This window comes from Cetorhinus maximus, chromosome 5 (genome assembly GCF_964194155.1).
Source record: "Cetorhinus maximus chromosome 5, sCetMax3.hap1.1, whole genome shotgun sequence".
In the NCBI taxonomy this organism is placed as follows: domain Eukaryota; kingdom Metazoa; phylum Chordata; class Chondrichthyes; order Lamniformes; family Cetorhinidae; genus Cetorhinus; species Cetorhinus maximus.
Window position 1 is genome coordinate 166,426,454 of NC_135883.1, and position 18,528 is coordinate 166,444,981.

An 18,528-nucleotide genomic window follows, 5' to 3' on the forward strand; every position below is an offset into this window, starting at 1 on the left:
ATTTATGTGACCTGGTTGGTAGGTTTATTTGGTGCATTGAGGACTGGAGGAAGTGACTTGTGTGTCTGCCAACCGTTGGTGGCAGCAGAGTGAGGGTGGTTGGTGGAGAACAAAAACAGCAGAAGGTAAGGGGGGCCCAACAATAAAGTTGCCCCCCTTACCAGCTCCTGAGCTCATCACAGCCTTAGTTCAAACATGGACAAAAGATCTGAACTCCCAAGGTAAGGTGAGAGTGACTGCCTTTGACATCAAGGCCGCATTTAACAGTGTGGCATGAAGGAGCCCTAGCAAAATTGGAGCCAATGTGAACTGGGGAAAGCTCTCCACTGGTTGCAGATTTTTTTAAAAATTCATTCATGGGATGTGGGCATCATTGGCTAGGCCAACATTTATTGCCCATCCCAAATTGTCCTTGTTCAGAGGGCATTTAAGAGTCAACCACATTGTCATACCTAGCACAAAGGAAGATGGCTGTGGTTGTTGGGGGTCAGTCATCTCAGCTCCTGGATATCACTGCAGGAGTTCCTCAGGATATTGTCCTCGGTCCAACCATCCTCATCTGCTTCCATAAGATGTAGGAGCAGAAGTAGGTCATTCAGCCCATTGAGTCTGCTTTGCCATTCAATGACATCATGGCTGATCTGATAATCCTCAACTCCACTTTCCTGCCATTCCCCCATAGCCTTTGATTCCCTTACTGATTAAAAACCTGTCTGTCTCAACCTTGAATATGTTTAATGACCTAGCCTCTACAGCTCTCTGCAGTAAAGAATTCCACAGATTCACCACCCTCTGAGAGAAGAAATTCCTCCTCATCTCTGTCTTAAATGGGCGACCCCTTACTTTGAGATTATACCCTCTGGTTCTAGACTCTCCCAGAAGGGGGAACAGCCTCTCAGCATCCACCCTGTCAAGCCCCCTAAGAATCTTATATGTTTCAATGAGGTCGCCTCTCATTCTTCTAACTCCAATGCATACAGACCCAACTTACTCAACATCCCCTCATAAGAAAATCCCTCCATACCCAGGATCAACCTAGTGAACCTTCTCTGGACTACCTCCAATGCTAGTATATCTTTCCTTGGATAAGGGGACCAAAACTATTCACAGTTTTCTAGGTGTGGTCTAATTAGTGCCTTGTATAGTTTTAGCAAGTCTTCCCTATTTTTACACTCTATTCCATTTGAAATAAAGGCCAACATTCTATTTGCCTTCCCTATTACCTGCTGAACTTGTATGCTAGCTTTTTGTGATTCATGCATGAGGACCCCCAAATCGCTCTGTGCTGTAGTTATTTGTAGTCTTTCTCCATTTAAATAATATTCAGCTCCTCTATTCTTCTTGCCAAAGTGCATAACCTCACATTTTCCCACATTATATTCCATTTGTTAAGTTTTTGCCCACTCACTTAACCTGTCTATATCCCTCTGTAGACTCTTTGTGTCATCCTCACCACTTGCCTTCCCACCTACTTTTGTGTTATCGGCAAACTTGGCGATAGTACATTCACTTTCCTCATCCAAGTCACTAATATATATTGTAAATAACTGTGGCCCCAGCACTGATCCTTGTGGCACTGCACTTGTTACAGGTTGCCATCCTGAAAATGTCCCCCTTATCCCATCTGTCTTCTGTTAGTCAGTCAGTCCTCTATCCATGCTAATATACTACCTCCAATGCCATGGGCTCTTATCTTTTTAAGTAGCCTTTTGTGCAGGACCTTATCGAATTCCTTTTGGAAACCCAAATATATTACATCTACTGGTTCCCCTTTATCTATCATGCTTGTTACCTCTTCAAAGAACTCTAATAAATTTGTCAGGCATGATTTCTCCTTCATGAAGCCAAGCTGATTTTACTTGATTATATCATGCATTTCTAAATGCTCTTCTGTTACATCCTTTATGATAGACTACTCCCACCAGTGTCGTCTTCCCATTGTTATTTCTTACCTTCACCTGCATGGATTCTACATCTTCCGATCCAAGATCATTTTTTGCTATCGTACTTATTCCATCACGCACTAACAAAGCTACCCTGCCACCCTTTCTTTCCTGGCTGTCCTTTCGAAAAGTCACATACCCCTGAATACTTAGTTCCCAGCTTTGATCTCCTTGTAACCAGGTCTCTGTAATGGCTGTAAGATCATACCCATTAACTTCTATTTGTGCCATTAATTCATTTAATTTGTTTGGAATACCGTATGCGTTTAAGTAAAGATCAGTTCCCCTCCAAGTCACTCACCACCTTGACTTGGAAATATATCGCCGTTCCTTCACTGTTGCTGGGTCAAAATCCTGGAACTCCCTCCCTAATGACACTGGATGTACCTACACCACAGGGACTGCAGCAGCTCAAGGCGGCAGCTCACCATCACCTTGTTAAAGGCAACTAGGGGTGGGAAATAAATGCTGGCCCAGCGAGCGAAGCCCACATCCCATGAAAGAATAAAATAAAAGTTTGAAATCATCAGAAGAGCTGGATGTAAAAATGTGCTTGACATGCTAATGAGTAAACATGTATCCTGGCTTAGCATGTAAGCTGTGAAGGGAATTTGCATTTTTAGATAAATGAAGGGATTGTTGGTTTTCAAAGGGATGTTGGTCTGTTTACAACTAGCCAGATAAGCAAGGCTAAGGAGTGTGTTTCTTTTTACCAAAGGTTACTGGCAATATTGGCAACATGAAAGTTTTTATATAATGAGGAAGATAGTTCAAAGACATTTGGAACAATAGAATTTACATATTAAAGAAAGAGAAATATATATAAAGGAGAATGAAAGGCTATGTGAGGAAAGGGACACGTAAGATCTAACAGCAGTGTGTGAAACAGCCTTCAAGAAGCCCCCAGCCATTTGCATAAGTCTGCTATGTAAAGTAACTGAAGTTTGGGGAAACCATTTGGAATTCCACTGTCAAGTAGCTATTGTTTTAACTTTCTGGTTCTGTTTTAAGTCTAAAATCTGTTTTGGAGTGTTGCCTTAAAGGGGGTGTGTAACTGGGAGTCTGGTCAATTTCAGGATTTGTTATGGTAGTAACTAATTGTAGTCTTATGTATGTGTTTGAAATCTTTTATTTTGTTAATAAATATTTTAACTTAATCATTTAAAAATCTCTAAAGACTCAACTTCTGAATTCAGTGCACACACCTCGTAATAAATACAAATTGCAAAACCGTTGTGATAGCGCGACCAAGTTTCCCTTATGGATTTGGTCCACCTGGCACACATTATCTGCCACGTCATAACACTGGGCTTGTTTCCACAAGAATTTAGAAGAGTGAAGGGGTGACTTGATTGAAGTATATAAGACCCTGAATGGTATTGACAAGGTGGATGTGGAAGGGATGTTTTCTCTTGTGGGTGAGTCCAAAATTAGGGGTCACTGTTTTAAAATTAGGGGTCGCCCTTTGAGGACAGATGAGAAATTTTTTCTCAGAGGGTTCTGCAATTTAGGAACTCTACCTCAGAAGGTGGTGGAGGCAGGATCTTTGAATATTTTTAAGGCAGAGATAGTTTCTGGTTGGGCAAGGGAATCAAAGACTATCGGGGGTAGATGGGAATGTGGCATTCGAAACGCAAACAGATCAGCCATGATCTTAGTGAATGGCAGAGCAGGCTCGAGGGGCTGAATGGCCTTACTTCTCTTTGTATATTTGTAGGTCCCCCCCCTTGTTATTTGTGCCCATCACTGGGATGGATGAATATGTAATTTAAAAAAACCTCTCTTTTTTTCCCTAGTATGCTGTGTGCAGGCGATAATTCTCTTCACCAAAGAGCCCTATTCCCAAGATGCTTTACATGGGCGCAGTGCAATTCTCCGCTGTGAGGTTGAGATTCCAATGAACATTGTGTTTGAGTGGCTGCTAAATGGGAAACCTGTAAAGACTTCTGAGAGGCGCTTCATTGAAGGCAGCAATCTGCAATTTACAGCAGTCGATCGGAAGGAGGACAGTGGAGACTTCCAATGCATAGCACGGAATACAGTCTCTGGAGAGGAAGCTAAAACAGCAACAGCGTCCTTCAATATCAAATGTGAGTACTAAGGCTTTATGGGTAGGACAGGTCCCACGTTACCATAAAAAGTTCAGTAAGTTCAAATTATTTCATTTTGAGGACCTAATGAACATTTTCAGAAGTTTGGCACTTCGAAGTCACCTGTGGCAAGAGTTATCTATTATTGTTCTAAAGAAAATTCTGAAAATGCATACTGAGGAAAATGAAAAGTCAGAATAGAAAAGGTGTTAATGAACTGGGAGAAATGGAAAATATTCCTAATTTTGTATTCTTAATATGTGCTGCATTTATTTAATGTGGGAAGATCATGAACAAATTCTATGAACTGTTGTTGCTTTCACAGATTACTAATAGGGCCTGTACTTCATTTTATTGGGTGCTGCCAACTTTAACTAAGACAGGCAGAAGACAACGCTGTCCTCCTTGAGTTCAGTATTATATCCAGTCATTAATATAGATTGTAAATAGTTGAGGCCCCCAGCACTGATCTTTGTGATGCTCCACTAATCACAGCCTGCCAACTTTAAACACTTGTTTATCTCTATTCTCTGCTTCCTGTCCATCAACCAATCCCCCCTCTATGCTAATATATTACCCCCAACTCCATGAGCCATTATCTTGCATATTAACCTTTTGTGACACCTTGTTGAATGACTTTTGGAAATCCAAGTATGCTACATTTACTGGCTCCCCTTTATTTATCTTGCTAGTTACGTCCTCAAAAAAGTGTAATAAATTTGTCAAACACAATTTCCCTTTTGTAAAACCATATAGACTTTGTCTGATCATACTATGATTTTCTAAGTACGTTATTAAGACTTAACAGATTCCAGTGTACCCTTCAGTGAAATTGTTGTTCCAATGTGTCTTTTAAGTAAAATTTCTGTAGCATTTATGCAAAACAATGGGCTACTAAAGATTGGCAAATTTTAACTTAATTTCTGGTTATACTTGCTGACACTGCAGTGTGCATAATCTGGTACAGTAACTCGTATGAAGTGACTTTGAATTAATGAATAAATTGCAATGACTTATTTAATATTCAAATTTACAAGTCAACAGTAATTAATGATTATGCATTCTGTCTTAAATTCTAAATCCATCCACTACAATGAGTCTCTATGCTAATGCTAAATACTCAATATAATGAGGCGGTGGCTTAGTGGTATTGTCACTGGACTAGTATTCCAGCGACCTAGGGTAATGCTCTGGTTATGGCAGATGATGAAATTTGAATTCAATAAAAACCTAGAATTAAAAGACCGATGACTGCAAATCTATTACTGATTGTCTTAAAACCCATCTGGTTCACTAATGTCCTTTAGGGAAGGAAATCTGCCATCCTTACCTGGTCTGGCCTACATGTGACTTCAGACCCCACAGCAATGTGGTTGGCTCTTAATGCCCTCTGAACAAGGGCAATTAGGGATGGGCAATAAATGCCGGCCTAGCCAGCGACGCCCATATCCTATCAACGAATTTTTTTAAAAAATTGGTGGTCCATACAATTTGAGCAGAAGATGTCTATTTACATTTACTTTCACATTATTTCCCCTTCCCATCTCTCTATGAAAGTATCCACTCCCCTTCCCACCCCAACAGCCAGAAATAAACATTCAAATAAAATGTAGTAGCCCCAGGTACTAACAGTGAACAGCTGAATTTACTGGACAAGAATGACACTTCAGTATTCATCTGATGTTTACGTTCTGGAAGCCCTTTAATGCCTGAAACTTGGATTCCCCTCTAACTGATTGCAGCTAAGAAATAGCACTGTGGTTTCTTTTTCATAACTCATCAATAAGTTATTTGCGTTTAAACCTATCACTCTGATGGAGATAGTTTCTGCTGAAGTGGCTAGCTAACTCCATCATATGCTGCATTCACCAACACCATTGAGGATTTCAATCCGTGCTCTTTCTCTAACTAGAACAAACATTTTTGCTCAGGCTCCGTGTCCCTCCAAAAACGGTAGTTTCTCCTTGTTCTGGGACTTGTCCTTGGCCACTGTACAATGCAAAGCATCTTCAGGTAAAAGTACTGAGTATATACTGGTCCCCACTGCCACTGCTGTACATGTCAGCATCCAGCAGTTCAGTTCACTTTACAAGACATTAAGAAATGATTTGAGTTAGCTGGACGCAGCAGAGACTATCATGCCTGCTGACATTATACTGTAATGCTGAAGTCTTGCACAATGCAGCTATAATAGCTGCCACCAACCTAACAATGTGGAACATTGCCTAATTCATTCTTACCCACAAAAAAAGAATAAAGTTAAATTGACTTATTACCCCATTAGATTCTGATTCAACACTTAAGTTTTTATCATACAGGTTTCAGATCTTCTCAGTGCTACACCTGCCACTCCTCTTAGCTTCTTCAAACACTTTTCTGATTATCAACAATGCCATCAAGCAACACCTACTCACCAATTATCTGCTCATTGATGCTCATTTCAGGTTCTGAGAGCAAAACTTGATTCCCTGGTCAAGATATGAGTGCAAGAATTGAATTCTTATGCAAAGGTTAGAATAACAGTCCTCAGCATCAAGACAACATACAAGCAAGTATGGCACCAATGTAACCTAGCAAAGGAAAAACCTGAATTTATGTTGGAGCCTTGCTTGACATAAAGAAGATTGGGGTAGAAGCTGCTAAACATTGTTGCAGAAATTCCTTTAATAGTGATAACAATCCTATTGCATAAATGACCTATCCTCCTTCATAAGACCAGAGTAGGCTGTTAGCTGACTAAATCAGTGTTGAGGTCCATTCACAACACACACATATTTATCACCCCACACCCACCTACAGCAGGACCTGGACAACATCTAAACTGGGATGATAAATCGCAGGTTATGTCTGCATCATGTAAGCGCTGCAAGAAGAGAATGTCCAGCCATTTCCCCTTTAACTTGAACAGCACTATCGCATCAACCTTAGGATCTGAAATGCACCACTTAAGATTGTGATGGAGGCAGGTTCGATCAAGGCATTTAAGAGGAAATTGGACTATTACCTGAAAAGGAAGAATCTGCGGGACTACAGGGAGGAGGCCAGGGATTAGCACTAGGTAAATTGTTCCTTCAGAGAGCCAGCACAGACATGATGGGCCAAATGGCCGCCTCCTGTGCTGGAACCATTCTGTGAACCCAGAGTAAGAATGATTAACTTGGGGAAAGCCAACTTCAATGGGTTGAGAATGAGTCGGATCAGATAAATTGGAATCAAAAGTTGGCAGGAAAAACTGCAACCGAACAATGGGCTACCTTTAAAGAAGAGACAGTTCGGGCACAGTCAAGGTATATTCCCATGAAGGGAAAACAAATCTACAGCTTCCTGGATGACAAAAGAGATAGAGGTTGAGATGAAGAAGAAAAAGTGTGTTTGTGACAAATGTCATGTGGATAATACAACCAAGAACTAGGCTGAATACAGAAGGTTCATAGGAGAAGTGAAGAGCAAATAAGAGAAACAGAGTATGAAAAGAGACTGACAGCTCAGTCTATTGCATGCTGCTTCCGCTCTTCGGCATGCAATTAGTCACATGTTGCAACTTCACCAGAATACACAGAATAGATACACTCCAATGAGAAAGAAAAGTTCCAAGGAGCGGGCCCACCATCCGTGGTTAACTAAAGAAGTTAAAGGCAGTATGAAAATTAAAGAAAAAGCATATAATTATGCAAAGATGGGTGGCAGGTCAGAAGATTGGAAAGAATATAAAGAACAGCAAAGAATGGCAAGATTAATGAGGAAGTAAAAACTAGAGTATGTGAGAAAGCTAGCTAGTAATATAAAGTAAGAGCTTCTATAGATATTTAAATAAGAAAAGAATTAACAAAATGAGTGTTGGCCCTGTAGAGTGTGGGTCTGGGGAATTGAAGTAGGGAGATGGCGGATGAATTAAACAGGTATTTTGCTTCAGTCTTCCCTATAGAGGACACAAGTAACATCCAGGAAATAGCTGTAAATCAGGAAATGGAAGGAAGGGAGGAACTTGGGAAAATTACAGTCACCAGTGTAATGATATTGAGCGAATTGGGGCTGTGGACTGAAAAACACCCAGGTCCGGATGGACTTCACCCTCAGGTCTTGAAAGAAGTGGCTAGTGAGATAGTTGATGCACTGGTTTTAATTTTCCAAAATTCCCTAGATTTTGGGAAGGTTCCATTAGATTGGAAATTAGCAAATGTAACTCCTTTATTCAAAAAGGAAGAGAGACAGAAAGCAGGAAACTACAGGCCAGTTAGCCTGACATCTGTCATAGGGAAAATGTTAGAAGCTATTATTAAAGATGTTACAGCAGGGCACATAGAAAAACCCAAGGCAATCAGGCAGAGCCAACATGGTTTTGTAAAAGGAAAATCATGTTTAACCAATTTATTGGAGTTCTTTGAAGGAGTCACATGTGCTGTGGATAAAGGGGAACAGGTGGATGTACTGTACTTAGATTTCCAGAAGCATTTGATAAAGTGCCACATCAAAGGTTATTGCGGAAAATGAAAGCTCATGGTTTCTGGGGTAACATATTGGTATGGATAGAAGATTGGCTATGTGACAGGAGACTGAGAGTAGGCATAAATGAGTCTTTTTCTGGTTGGCAGGATGTGACAAGTGGTGTGCCACAGGGATCAGTGCTGGGGCCTCAGCTTTTTACAATTTATATAAATGACTTGGAGGAGGAAGGGACCGAAGGAATAGTTGCGAAATTTGCTGATGACACAAAGATAGGTAGGAAAGTAAGTTGTGAGGAGGATGTAAGGAGGCTACAGAGTGACATAGATAGGTTAAGTGAGTGAGCAAAGATTTGGCAAATGAAGTATAATGTGGGCAAATGTGAAATCATTCATTTTGGCAGGAAGAATAAAAAGAAGCTTATTATCTAAATGGTGAGAGATTGCAGAGCTCTGAGATTCAGAGGGATCTGGGTGTCCTAGTGCATGAATCACAAGAGACTAGTATGCAGGTACAGCAGGTAATTAGGAACGCTAATAGATGCTATTGTTTATTGTGAGGGGAATTGCTCACAAAAGTAGAGAGATTATGCTTCAGTTGTACAGGACATTGGTGTGACCACATCTGGAGTACTGTATACAGTACCGGTCTTCTTATTTAAAGAAAGATGTAAATGCATTAGAAGCAGTTCAAAGAAGGCTTACTAGACGAATACCAGGAATGGGTGGGTGGTCTTATGTAGAAAGGTTGGACAGATCAGGCTTGTACCCACTGAAATTTAGAAGATTAAGAGGCCACTTAATTGAAACCTTTAAGATTCTGAGGGGGTCTTTACAGGGTGGATGTGGAGAGGATGCTTCCTCTTGTGGGAGAATCTAGCACTAGGAGTCAGTGTTTAAAAATAAGAGGTTTCTTATTTAAAACAGAGATGAGGAGAAATATTTTCTGAGGGTTTTGAGTCTTTGGAACTCTTCCTCAAAAGGCTTTAGAAGCAGAGTCTTTGAATATTTTTTAAGGCAGAGCTAGATAGATTCTTGGTTAACAAGGGAGTGAAAAGTTATCGGCTGTAGGCAGGGATGTGGGGTTGAGGGTGCATTCAGATCAGCCATTATCTTATTGAATGGACAGGCAGACTTGAGGGGCTGAGTGGCCTACTTCTGCTCCTAATTCGTATGTTTGTATGTTGACACCTCATTTTTAAATGTATCTGGTGTGCTGCTCTTGGCATGCTCTCCTGCACTCTTAATTGAACCAGGGTTATGACCTAGCTTGATGGTAATGGTAGAGTGAAGGATATTCCACGCCATGAGGTTACAGATTGTGGTTGAGTATAGTTTTGCTGCTGCTGATGGCCCACAGAGCCTCATGGGTGCCCAGTTTTGAGTTGCTGGATATGTTCTAAATTTATCCCATTCAGTGTGAAGATGGAAATTTGTCTCCTCAAGAATTGTGCGGTGGTCGCTCCTACCAATACTGTCATGAACAGATGTGTCTTTGACTGGCAGGTTGGTGAGGATGAGGTCAAGTAGGTTTTCCCCTCTTGTTGTTTCCCCTCACCACCTGCCACAGACCCAGTCTAGTAGCTATGTCCTTTAGGACTTGGCCAGCTTGGCCAGTAGTTGTGCTACCGAGCCAGTCTGGGTGATGGACGTTGTAGTCCCCCACCCAAAGTACATTCTGTGCCCTTGCCACCCACAGTGCTTCTTCCAATTGGTCTTCAGTGTGGAGGAATACTGATTCATCAGCTGAAGGGGGAGGGGGGTGCAACAGGTGGTAATCAGAAGGAGATTTCCTTGCCCATATTCAACCTGATGCAATGACACTTTTTTATTTGCTCATGGGCGTCGCTGGCTCGACCAGCATTTATTGCCTATCCCTAACTGTCCTTGTTCAGAGGGCATTTTAGAGTCAACCACATTGCTGTGGGCCTGGAATCACATGTAGGCCAGACTAGGTAGGCAGCAGATTTCCTTTCCCTTAAAGACATGAGTGAACCAGATGGGTTTTTACAACAATTGGCAATGGTTTCATGGGTCACTATTATTGAGACTGGCTTTTATTTCCAGATTTATTAATTAAATTTAAATTGCCCCAGCTGCCATGGTGAGATTTGAACCCATCTCCCCAGAGCATTAGCTTGGGCCCCTGGAATACTGGTCCAGTTACATTACCACTATGCCACCCCCTCCCCTAACTTTATCAAATGCCTTTGGAAGTCCATATAAATAACATCCATAGACATTTCCCTGTTCACATCTTCCAAAACTTCAATTGAATTCATCAGGCATTACCTATCCTTTACAAATCCATGCTGGCTGCCTTTGATCAGCTGAAAATTTTCAAGGTGTTCAGCCACTCTCCTTAATCGCAGACTATTCAATTTCCCAATGACAGATGTTAGGCTCACCGGACTGTTATTCCCTGGATAACCTCTCTCGCCTTTCTTAATGGACGGGATGACAAGTGCAATTTTCCAATCTAAAAAAATGGTCCCCGAATTGAAAGAACTTTCGTAGATGAATCCCCTTAAAGTGCCTGTACCATCTACAAGTCACAAGTCAGAAGTGTGATGGAATACTTAGCCACTCACCTGGATGGGTATGGAATACATTCAAGAAGTTTCACACATTCAAAATTTGCTGATGATGTGAAACTTGGATAAAGTGCCACATAGGCTTGTTAGCAAGGTTGAAGCCCATGGAATAAAATGGACACTGGTAACATGAATATGAAATTGGCTAAGTGACAGGAAAGAGAGTAGTAGTAAATGGTTGTTTTTTGGACTGACGAAAGGTATATACTGGGGTTCTCTTGGGATTCCACAGGGCTCACTGTTAATGCCCCTGCTTTTCTTGATCTATAATTAATGACCAAGACTTGGGTGCAAAGGGTATAATTTCAAAATTCAGAGATGACACCAAACTTGCAAACATTGTGTACTGTGGGGAGCATAGTCATAGATTCCAAGAGGACATAGGCTGGTGGAATGGGCGGACAGGTGGCAGATGAAACTTAGTGCAGAGAATGTGAATTGATAGATTTTCTAGAAAGATTGAGGCTAGGCAATATGAATTAAAGGGCACAATTCTAAACAGGGTTCAGGAACAGACACCTGACGTGTGTCCAAATTGTTGAAGGTGACGGGGTTGGTTGGGGAAGTGATTAATCCTATGCTTAATAAATAGAGGCAAAGTACAAAAGCAGGGTAGTTATGATGAACATTTATAGACACCAGTTTGGCTTCAACTGCAGGTATTGGTTGGGATTTTCCAGCCCCATCACGGGTGGGACCCGCTGCTGGCCAAGTGGCGCCCCAGCCAGCAGCCCATTGACTTGCAGCGGAACCGGAAGATTGTGGCAGGTGGATGTGGAAAATCCTGCCCATTGTGGACCACATTTTAGGAAGGATGTGAAGACTTTGGAGAGGGTGCAGAAAGGGTCTGAGAATAGTTCCAGGGAAGAGAGTTCAGTTACATGTATAGATTGGAGAAACTGGGACAGCTGTCCTTGGAGAAGGGAAAGTTGAAAGAAGCTTTGATAGAGATATTCAAAATTATCAGCTATATAGAACAAGAAAACTGCTGTTTTTATCTGTACCAAGTTACATGATTTCAGTCAAGAGCAGCAGTTAAGCAGTATGTTTGACCAAACAGGGAAACAGATAGGGTTTCGGCCCTCGATCGATATCGACCAGAACAGAAAAATAAGAGCAGGAGTAGGCTGAACCTGCTCTGCCAATCAATATAATCATGGCTGACCTTGGGTTCCAACCCCATTTTCCCACCTGCTCCCTATATCCCTTAATTCCCTGAGAGACGAAAGTCTGTCTTTAGAAACAGAAACATAGAAAATAGGAGCAGGAGTAGGCCATTCAGCCCTTCGAGCCTGCTCCGCCATTCATTATGATCATCCAACTCAATAGCCTGCTTCTGCTTTCTCCCCATATCCTTTGATCCCTTTCGCCCCAAGAGCTGCATCTAACTCCTTCTTGAAAACATACAATGTTTTGGCCTCAATTACTTTCTATGGTAGCGAATTCCACAGGCTTACCACTCTCTGGGTGAAGAAATTTCTCCTAACCTCAGTCTGAAATGGTCAACCCATAATTCTCAGACTGTGACCTCTGGTTCTGGAGTCCCCCAACGTCGGGAACATCCTTCCTGCATCTACCCTGTCTAGTCCTGTTAGAATTTTATAGGTTTCTATGAGATCCCCCCCTCATTCTTCTGAACTCCAGCGAATATAATCCTAACCAACTCAATCTCTCCTCATATGTCAGTCCCGCCATCCCAGGAATCAGTCTGGTAAACCTTCGCTGCACTCCCACTTTAGCAAGAACATCCTTCCTTAGATAAGGTGACCAAAACTGCACACACTATTCCAGGTGTGGTCTCACCAAGGCCCTGTATAATTGCAGCAACACATCCCTGTTCCTGTACTCGAATCCTTTCGCTATGAAGGCCAACATACAATTTGCCACCTTTACCGCCTGCTGCACCTGCATGCTTACCTTCAGCGACTGGTGTACGAGGACACCCATGTCTCGTTGCACATTCCCCTCTCTCAATTTATAGCCATTCAGATAATAATCTGCCTTCCTGTTTTTGCTACCAAAGTGGATAACCTCACATTTATCCACATTATACTGCATCTGCCATGCATTTGCCCACTCACTCAGCTTGTCCAAATCACACTGAAGCATCCCTGCATCCTCCTCACAGCTCACCCTCCCACCCAGCTTTGTGTCATCTGCAAATTTGGAGATATTACATTTAGTTCCCTCATCTAAATCATTAATATATATTGTGAATAACTGGGGTCCCAGCACCGATCCCTGCGGTACCCACTAGTCACTGCCTGCCATTCCACAAAAGACCCGTTTATTCCTACTCTTTGTTTCCTGTCTGCCAACCAGTTTTCTATCCATCTCAATACACTACCCCCAATCCCATGCGATTTAATTTTACATGCTAATCTCTTATGTGGGACTTTGTCGAAAGCCTTCTGAAAGTCCAAATAAACCACATCCACTGCCTCCCCCTCATCAACTCTACTAGTTACATTCTCGAAAAATTCCAGCAGATTGGTCAAGCATGATTTCCCTTACATAAATCCATGCTGACTCTGTCCGATTCTGTCAATGTTTTCCAAGTGCTCAGCTATGAAATATTTTATAATAGACTCTAGAATTTTCCCCACTACCGACGTCAGGCTGACTGGTCTATAATTCTCTGTTTTCTCTCTACCTCCTTTTTTAAATAGTGGTTACATTAGCTACTCTCCAATCTGTAGGAACTGTTCAAGAGTCTATAGAATCTTGGAAGATGAGCACCAATGCATCCACTATTTCTAGGGCCGCTTCCTTAAACTCTCTGGGATGTAGATTATCAGGCCCTGGGGATTTATCAGCCTTCAATTTCTCCAACACCATTTCCCTACTAATATTGATTTCTTTCAGTTCCTTCCTCTCTCGAAACCCTGTGTTCCTCAACATTTCTGGGATGTTATTTGTGTCCTCCTTTGTGAAGACAGAACCAAAGTATGGTATTTAGTTGGTCAGTCATTTCTTTATTCCCCATTATAAATTCCCCTGTTTCTGAGTGTAAGGGACCTACATTTGTCTTCACCAATCTTTTTCTCTTCAAATACCTATAGAAACTTTTGCAGTCAGTTTTTATGTTTCCCGCAAGCTTACTCTCGTACTCTTAACCAAGCCCTTGGTCCTCCTTTGCTGAATTCTAAAGTGTTCCCAATCTTCAGGTCTGTTGTTTTTTCTGGCCAATTTGTATGCTTCTTCCTTGGATCTAATTCTATCTCTAATTTCCATTGTAAGCCATGGTTTGGCCACCTTGCCTATTTTACTTTTGTGCCAGACAGGAATAAACAGTTGTTGCAGTTCACCCATGCGCTCTTTGAATGTTTGCCATTGTCTATCCACCATCATCCCTTTAAGTAACGTTTCCCAATCCACCATAGCCAACTTACGCTTCATACCATACCATAGTTTCCTTTATTAAGATTCAGGACCCTAGTCTCAGAATCAACTACGTCACTCAAGAAGAATTCTATCATATTATGGTTGCTCATTCCCAAGGGGCCTCACACAACTAGATTGCCAATTATTCCTTTCTCATTACACTACCCAGTCTAGGATGGCCTGTTCTCTAGTTGATTCCTCAACTATTGGTCCAGAAAACCATCCCATATACACTCCAGGAATTCCTCTTCTATGGTATTGTTACTAATTTGGTTTGCCCAATCTATATGCAGATTAAAGTCACCCATAATTACACAAGTTCCTTTATTGCATGCGTCTCTAATTTCCTGTTTAATGCCATTCCCAACATCACCACTACAGTTTGGTGGTCTATATACAACCCCCACTAATGTTTTTTGACCCTTAGTGTTTCTCAGCTCTACCCATACAGATTCCACATCATCGGAGCTAAAATCTTTCCTCACTATTACGTTAATTTCCTCTTTAACCAGCAATCCAACTCCACCACCTTTTCCTTTTTGTCTGTCCTTCCTAAATACTGAATACCCCTGGATGTTCAGTTCCCATCCCTGGTCACCCTGCAGCCATGTCTCCGTAATTCCGACTATATCATACTGTTTACATCTATTTGTGCGGTTAATTCATCCACTTTATTGCAAATGCTCCTCGCGTTAAGGCACAAAACCTTAAGGCTTGTCTTTTTAACATTACTTGCCCCCTTCCCACTATTTTTCGTTGAGGCCCTGTTTGATTCTTGCCCTTGATTTCTCTGCCTATCACTTTTCTTATTCCCCTTTCTGTCTTTTGTTCTTGTCCTTGATTCCCCCTCCTCTGGCTCCTCGCATAGGTTCCCATCCCCCTGCCATTTTAGTTTGCCCTAGCAAATATTACCCCTAGGGCAGCAGTCCCGGTCCTGCCCAGGTGTAACCGGTGCAGTTTGTACTGGTCCCACCTACTCCAGAACCAGTCCCAATGTCGTTCCCCCCCCCCCCGCCACCCCCCAAGAACTATCCCAGCCTTAAATGTATTCAGCGATGGACCATCCACAAGCATCAGGCATGGAGAATCCCAAAGATTTACAATCCTTTGAGTGAAGAAATCTTTCCTCATCTCAATCCAAAATGATTGGTCCTCATCCTGAGAATGTGTCCTCATGTTTTAAACTCCCCGATCGGTGCTATGGCATGGCAGATGGTAAAGGCTAAGCTGCTCAAATCCCAGAGGGAAACTTGCAACAACTGCCACAACTGTTTTGAAATTTGTATTTTTATTTTGAGGTGCATGCCTTGAATTCAGTAGTAATAAGTCCACCGAGTCTTGGAGGTTTTTTTTTACAAAACTAAATTAAACATTTATTAATGAAAGAAAATAATTTTAAGCACATACATAGGTATGCAAATTACTACTATGGTAACTCCTTCATAACAGGGATTGGTACACTTGGTGGAAGGCCGATTTTAATAAAATCAGATATGATTTGGCCAGAGTGGACTGGGAGCAGCTACTTTTTCGTTAAATCTGCATCAGAGCAGTGGGACTCATTCAAGAAGGAAATAGGGAGAGTACAGGGCCAACATATTCCAGTAAAGACAAAGGGTGGGACCAACAAATCCAGGGAATCCTGGATGTCGAGGGATGTACACGATTGGATAAAGAGACAAGGGGAGGCTTATGGCGGATATCGAGTGCTTGAAACAGCGGAAGCCCTAGAGGAGTATAGAATGTGTAGGGGGGCAACTTAAAAAGGAAATTAAGAGAGCAAAAAGGGGGCATGAAAAAACATTGGCAGGTAAAATAAAGGAAAATCCAAAGTTGTTTTACAAGTGCATTAAGAGTAAGAGGATTACTAGGGAAAGAATAGGGCCCATTAAGTAACTTGTGTGTGGAGCTGGAAGATGTAGATAGGGTTTCATATGAATACTTTGTGTCGGTGTTCACAAGTGAGAGGGATGATGTGGGCATGGAAATCAGGCAGAAGGACTGTGATATAATCAAAGAAATTAGCATAGACAGAGAGGAGGTTCTAAGTGGTCTGGCAGGCTTAATGGTAGATAAATCTCCAGGCCCGGATGAAATGTATCCCAGGCTGTTGAGTGAGGCAAGGGAGGAGATAGCAGGGGTGCTGGCAATAATTTTCAATACTTCTCTGGCCACAGGAAAGGTGCCTGGGGACTGGAGGACAGCCACTGTGGTACCATTATTCAAGAAAGGAGGAAGGAATAAACCAGGCTAGTCATTCTAACCTCAGTGGTGGGGAAACTATTGGAAGCAATTCTGAAGGACAGAATTAATCTACACTTGGAGAGGCAGGGATTAATCAAGGACAGTCAGCATGGTTTAGTTAAAGGGAAGTCATGTCTGACCCAATTTGATTGAATTTTTCGAATAGGTGACCAGGTGTGTAGATGAGGGCAATGCATTTGACGTAGTCTACTTGCACTTCAGTAAGGCTTTTGATAAAGTCCCACGTGGCAGACTGATAACGAAGGTAAGAGCCCATGGGATTCAAGGCAATTTGGCAAATTGAATCCAGAATTGGCTGAGTGGCAGGAAGCAGAGGGTGATGGTCAAGGGGTGTTTTTGTGGCTGCATGCTTGTGTCCAGTGGGGTTCCACAGGGATCGGTGTTGTGTCTCTTGCTGTTTGTGGTATATATAAACGATTTAGACTTGAGTGTAGAAGGGTTGATCAATACGTTTGCAGATGACATGAAAATTGGTGGGGTGGTAAATAGTGAGGAGGATAGCCTCAGCTTACAGGAGATATAGACGGGCTGGTCAGACGGGCTGATCAGTGGCAAATGGAATTTAATCCGGATAAATGTGACGTGATGCACTTGGATAGGACAAACAAGGCACGGGAATACATGATGAATGGTAGGACCCTGGGAAATACCGAGGATCAGAGGGACCTTGGTTTGCATGTCCATCGGTCCCTTAAGGTAGTGGGAGAGGTAGATAAGGTGGCTAAGGAGGCATATGGGATACTTGCCTTTATTAGCCGAGGCATAGAATATAAGAGCAGGGAGGTTATGCTGGAACTGTATAAAACGCTGGTTAGGCCACAGCTAGAGTATAGTGTGCAGTTCTGGAATCTGCATTATAGGAAGGATGTGATTGCAGTAGAGAGAGTGCAGAGGAGATTTACCAGGATGTTGCCTGGACTGGAGAGTTTTAGCTATGAGGAGAGATTGGATAGACTGGGGTTATTTTCCCTGGAGCAGAGAATATTGAGGGGGGACATGTTTGAAGTGTATAAAATAATGAGGGGCATAGATAGGGTAGACAGGAAGGAACTTTTCCTCTTGGTGGAGGGATCAATAACCGGGGGCATAGATTTAAGGAAAGGGGCAGGAGGTTTAGACGGGATGTGAGGAAGAATTTTTTCACCCAGAGGTGGTGGGAATCTGAAACTCACTGCCTGAAAGGGTGGTAGAGGCAAAAACCCTCATAACATTTAAGAAGTATTTGGATATGCACTTCCAATGCCATGGCATACAAGGCTATGGGCCTAGTGCTGGAAAATGGGATTAGAATAGTTAGGTACTTGTTTGACCGGCGCAGACTCGATGAGCCGAAGGGCATTTTTCTGTGCTGTGGACCTCTGACTCCTAGCTCCCCTAATTAATCTAACTCCAAGTTTCACCTCCATTAAGGCAACAGTAAAAACAAAATAGATTTTAACAGGCAAAGCACACGATACCCTGGAGAGGGATTTTCACAGTGAATTCCCTTAGCTTTTGTCCCTATAGGCAACCCTATAGGTACATAGAGGCTGGAGGCTTTTCACACTTGAGACCTTAGAATGCCGTCTCCTTACTTATAGTCTTCTTGCCTTTATACATATTTTCCCTTTTGAATGCAAATTTCATTGTTTCAATATGTCTTTGGACTTTAGCTTTCTCATAATAAAAACCCTTCATAGTACCAATTTTATCAGTAAGCTTTAGGAAAAATTAACACACTGTTTGGCTTCTTCTGGCTAAGTGTAATGTTTCACCATCTCTTTTGAAATTCAAACTATTCTGGTTTATCTAATAATGCAAATTTTCCTTT

The 18,528-nt window shown here is 42.0% G+C and overlaps 1 protein-coding gene across 2 annotated transcripts in view; it reads left to right on the forward strand.

Moving 5' to 3' along the window:
• The window catches only part of LOC144681065 (inactive tyrosine-protein kinase 7-like), a 317,600-nt gene that overhangs the window by 145,439 nt on the left and 153,633 nt on the right, over positions 1-18,528 (forward strand). For both annotated transcript variants that reach the window (XM_078542773.1, XM_078542774.1), the window contains exon 2: positions 3,740-4,033. In XM_078542773.1, the coding sequence (XP_078398899.1) occupies positions 3,740-4,033 (294 nt within the window). The remainder of the gene's footprint in view (positions 1-3,739; positions 4,034-18,528) is intronic.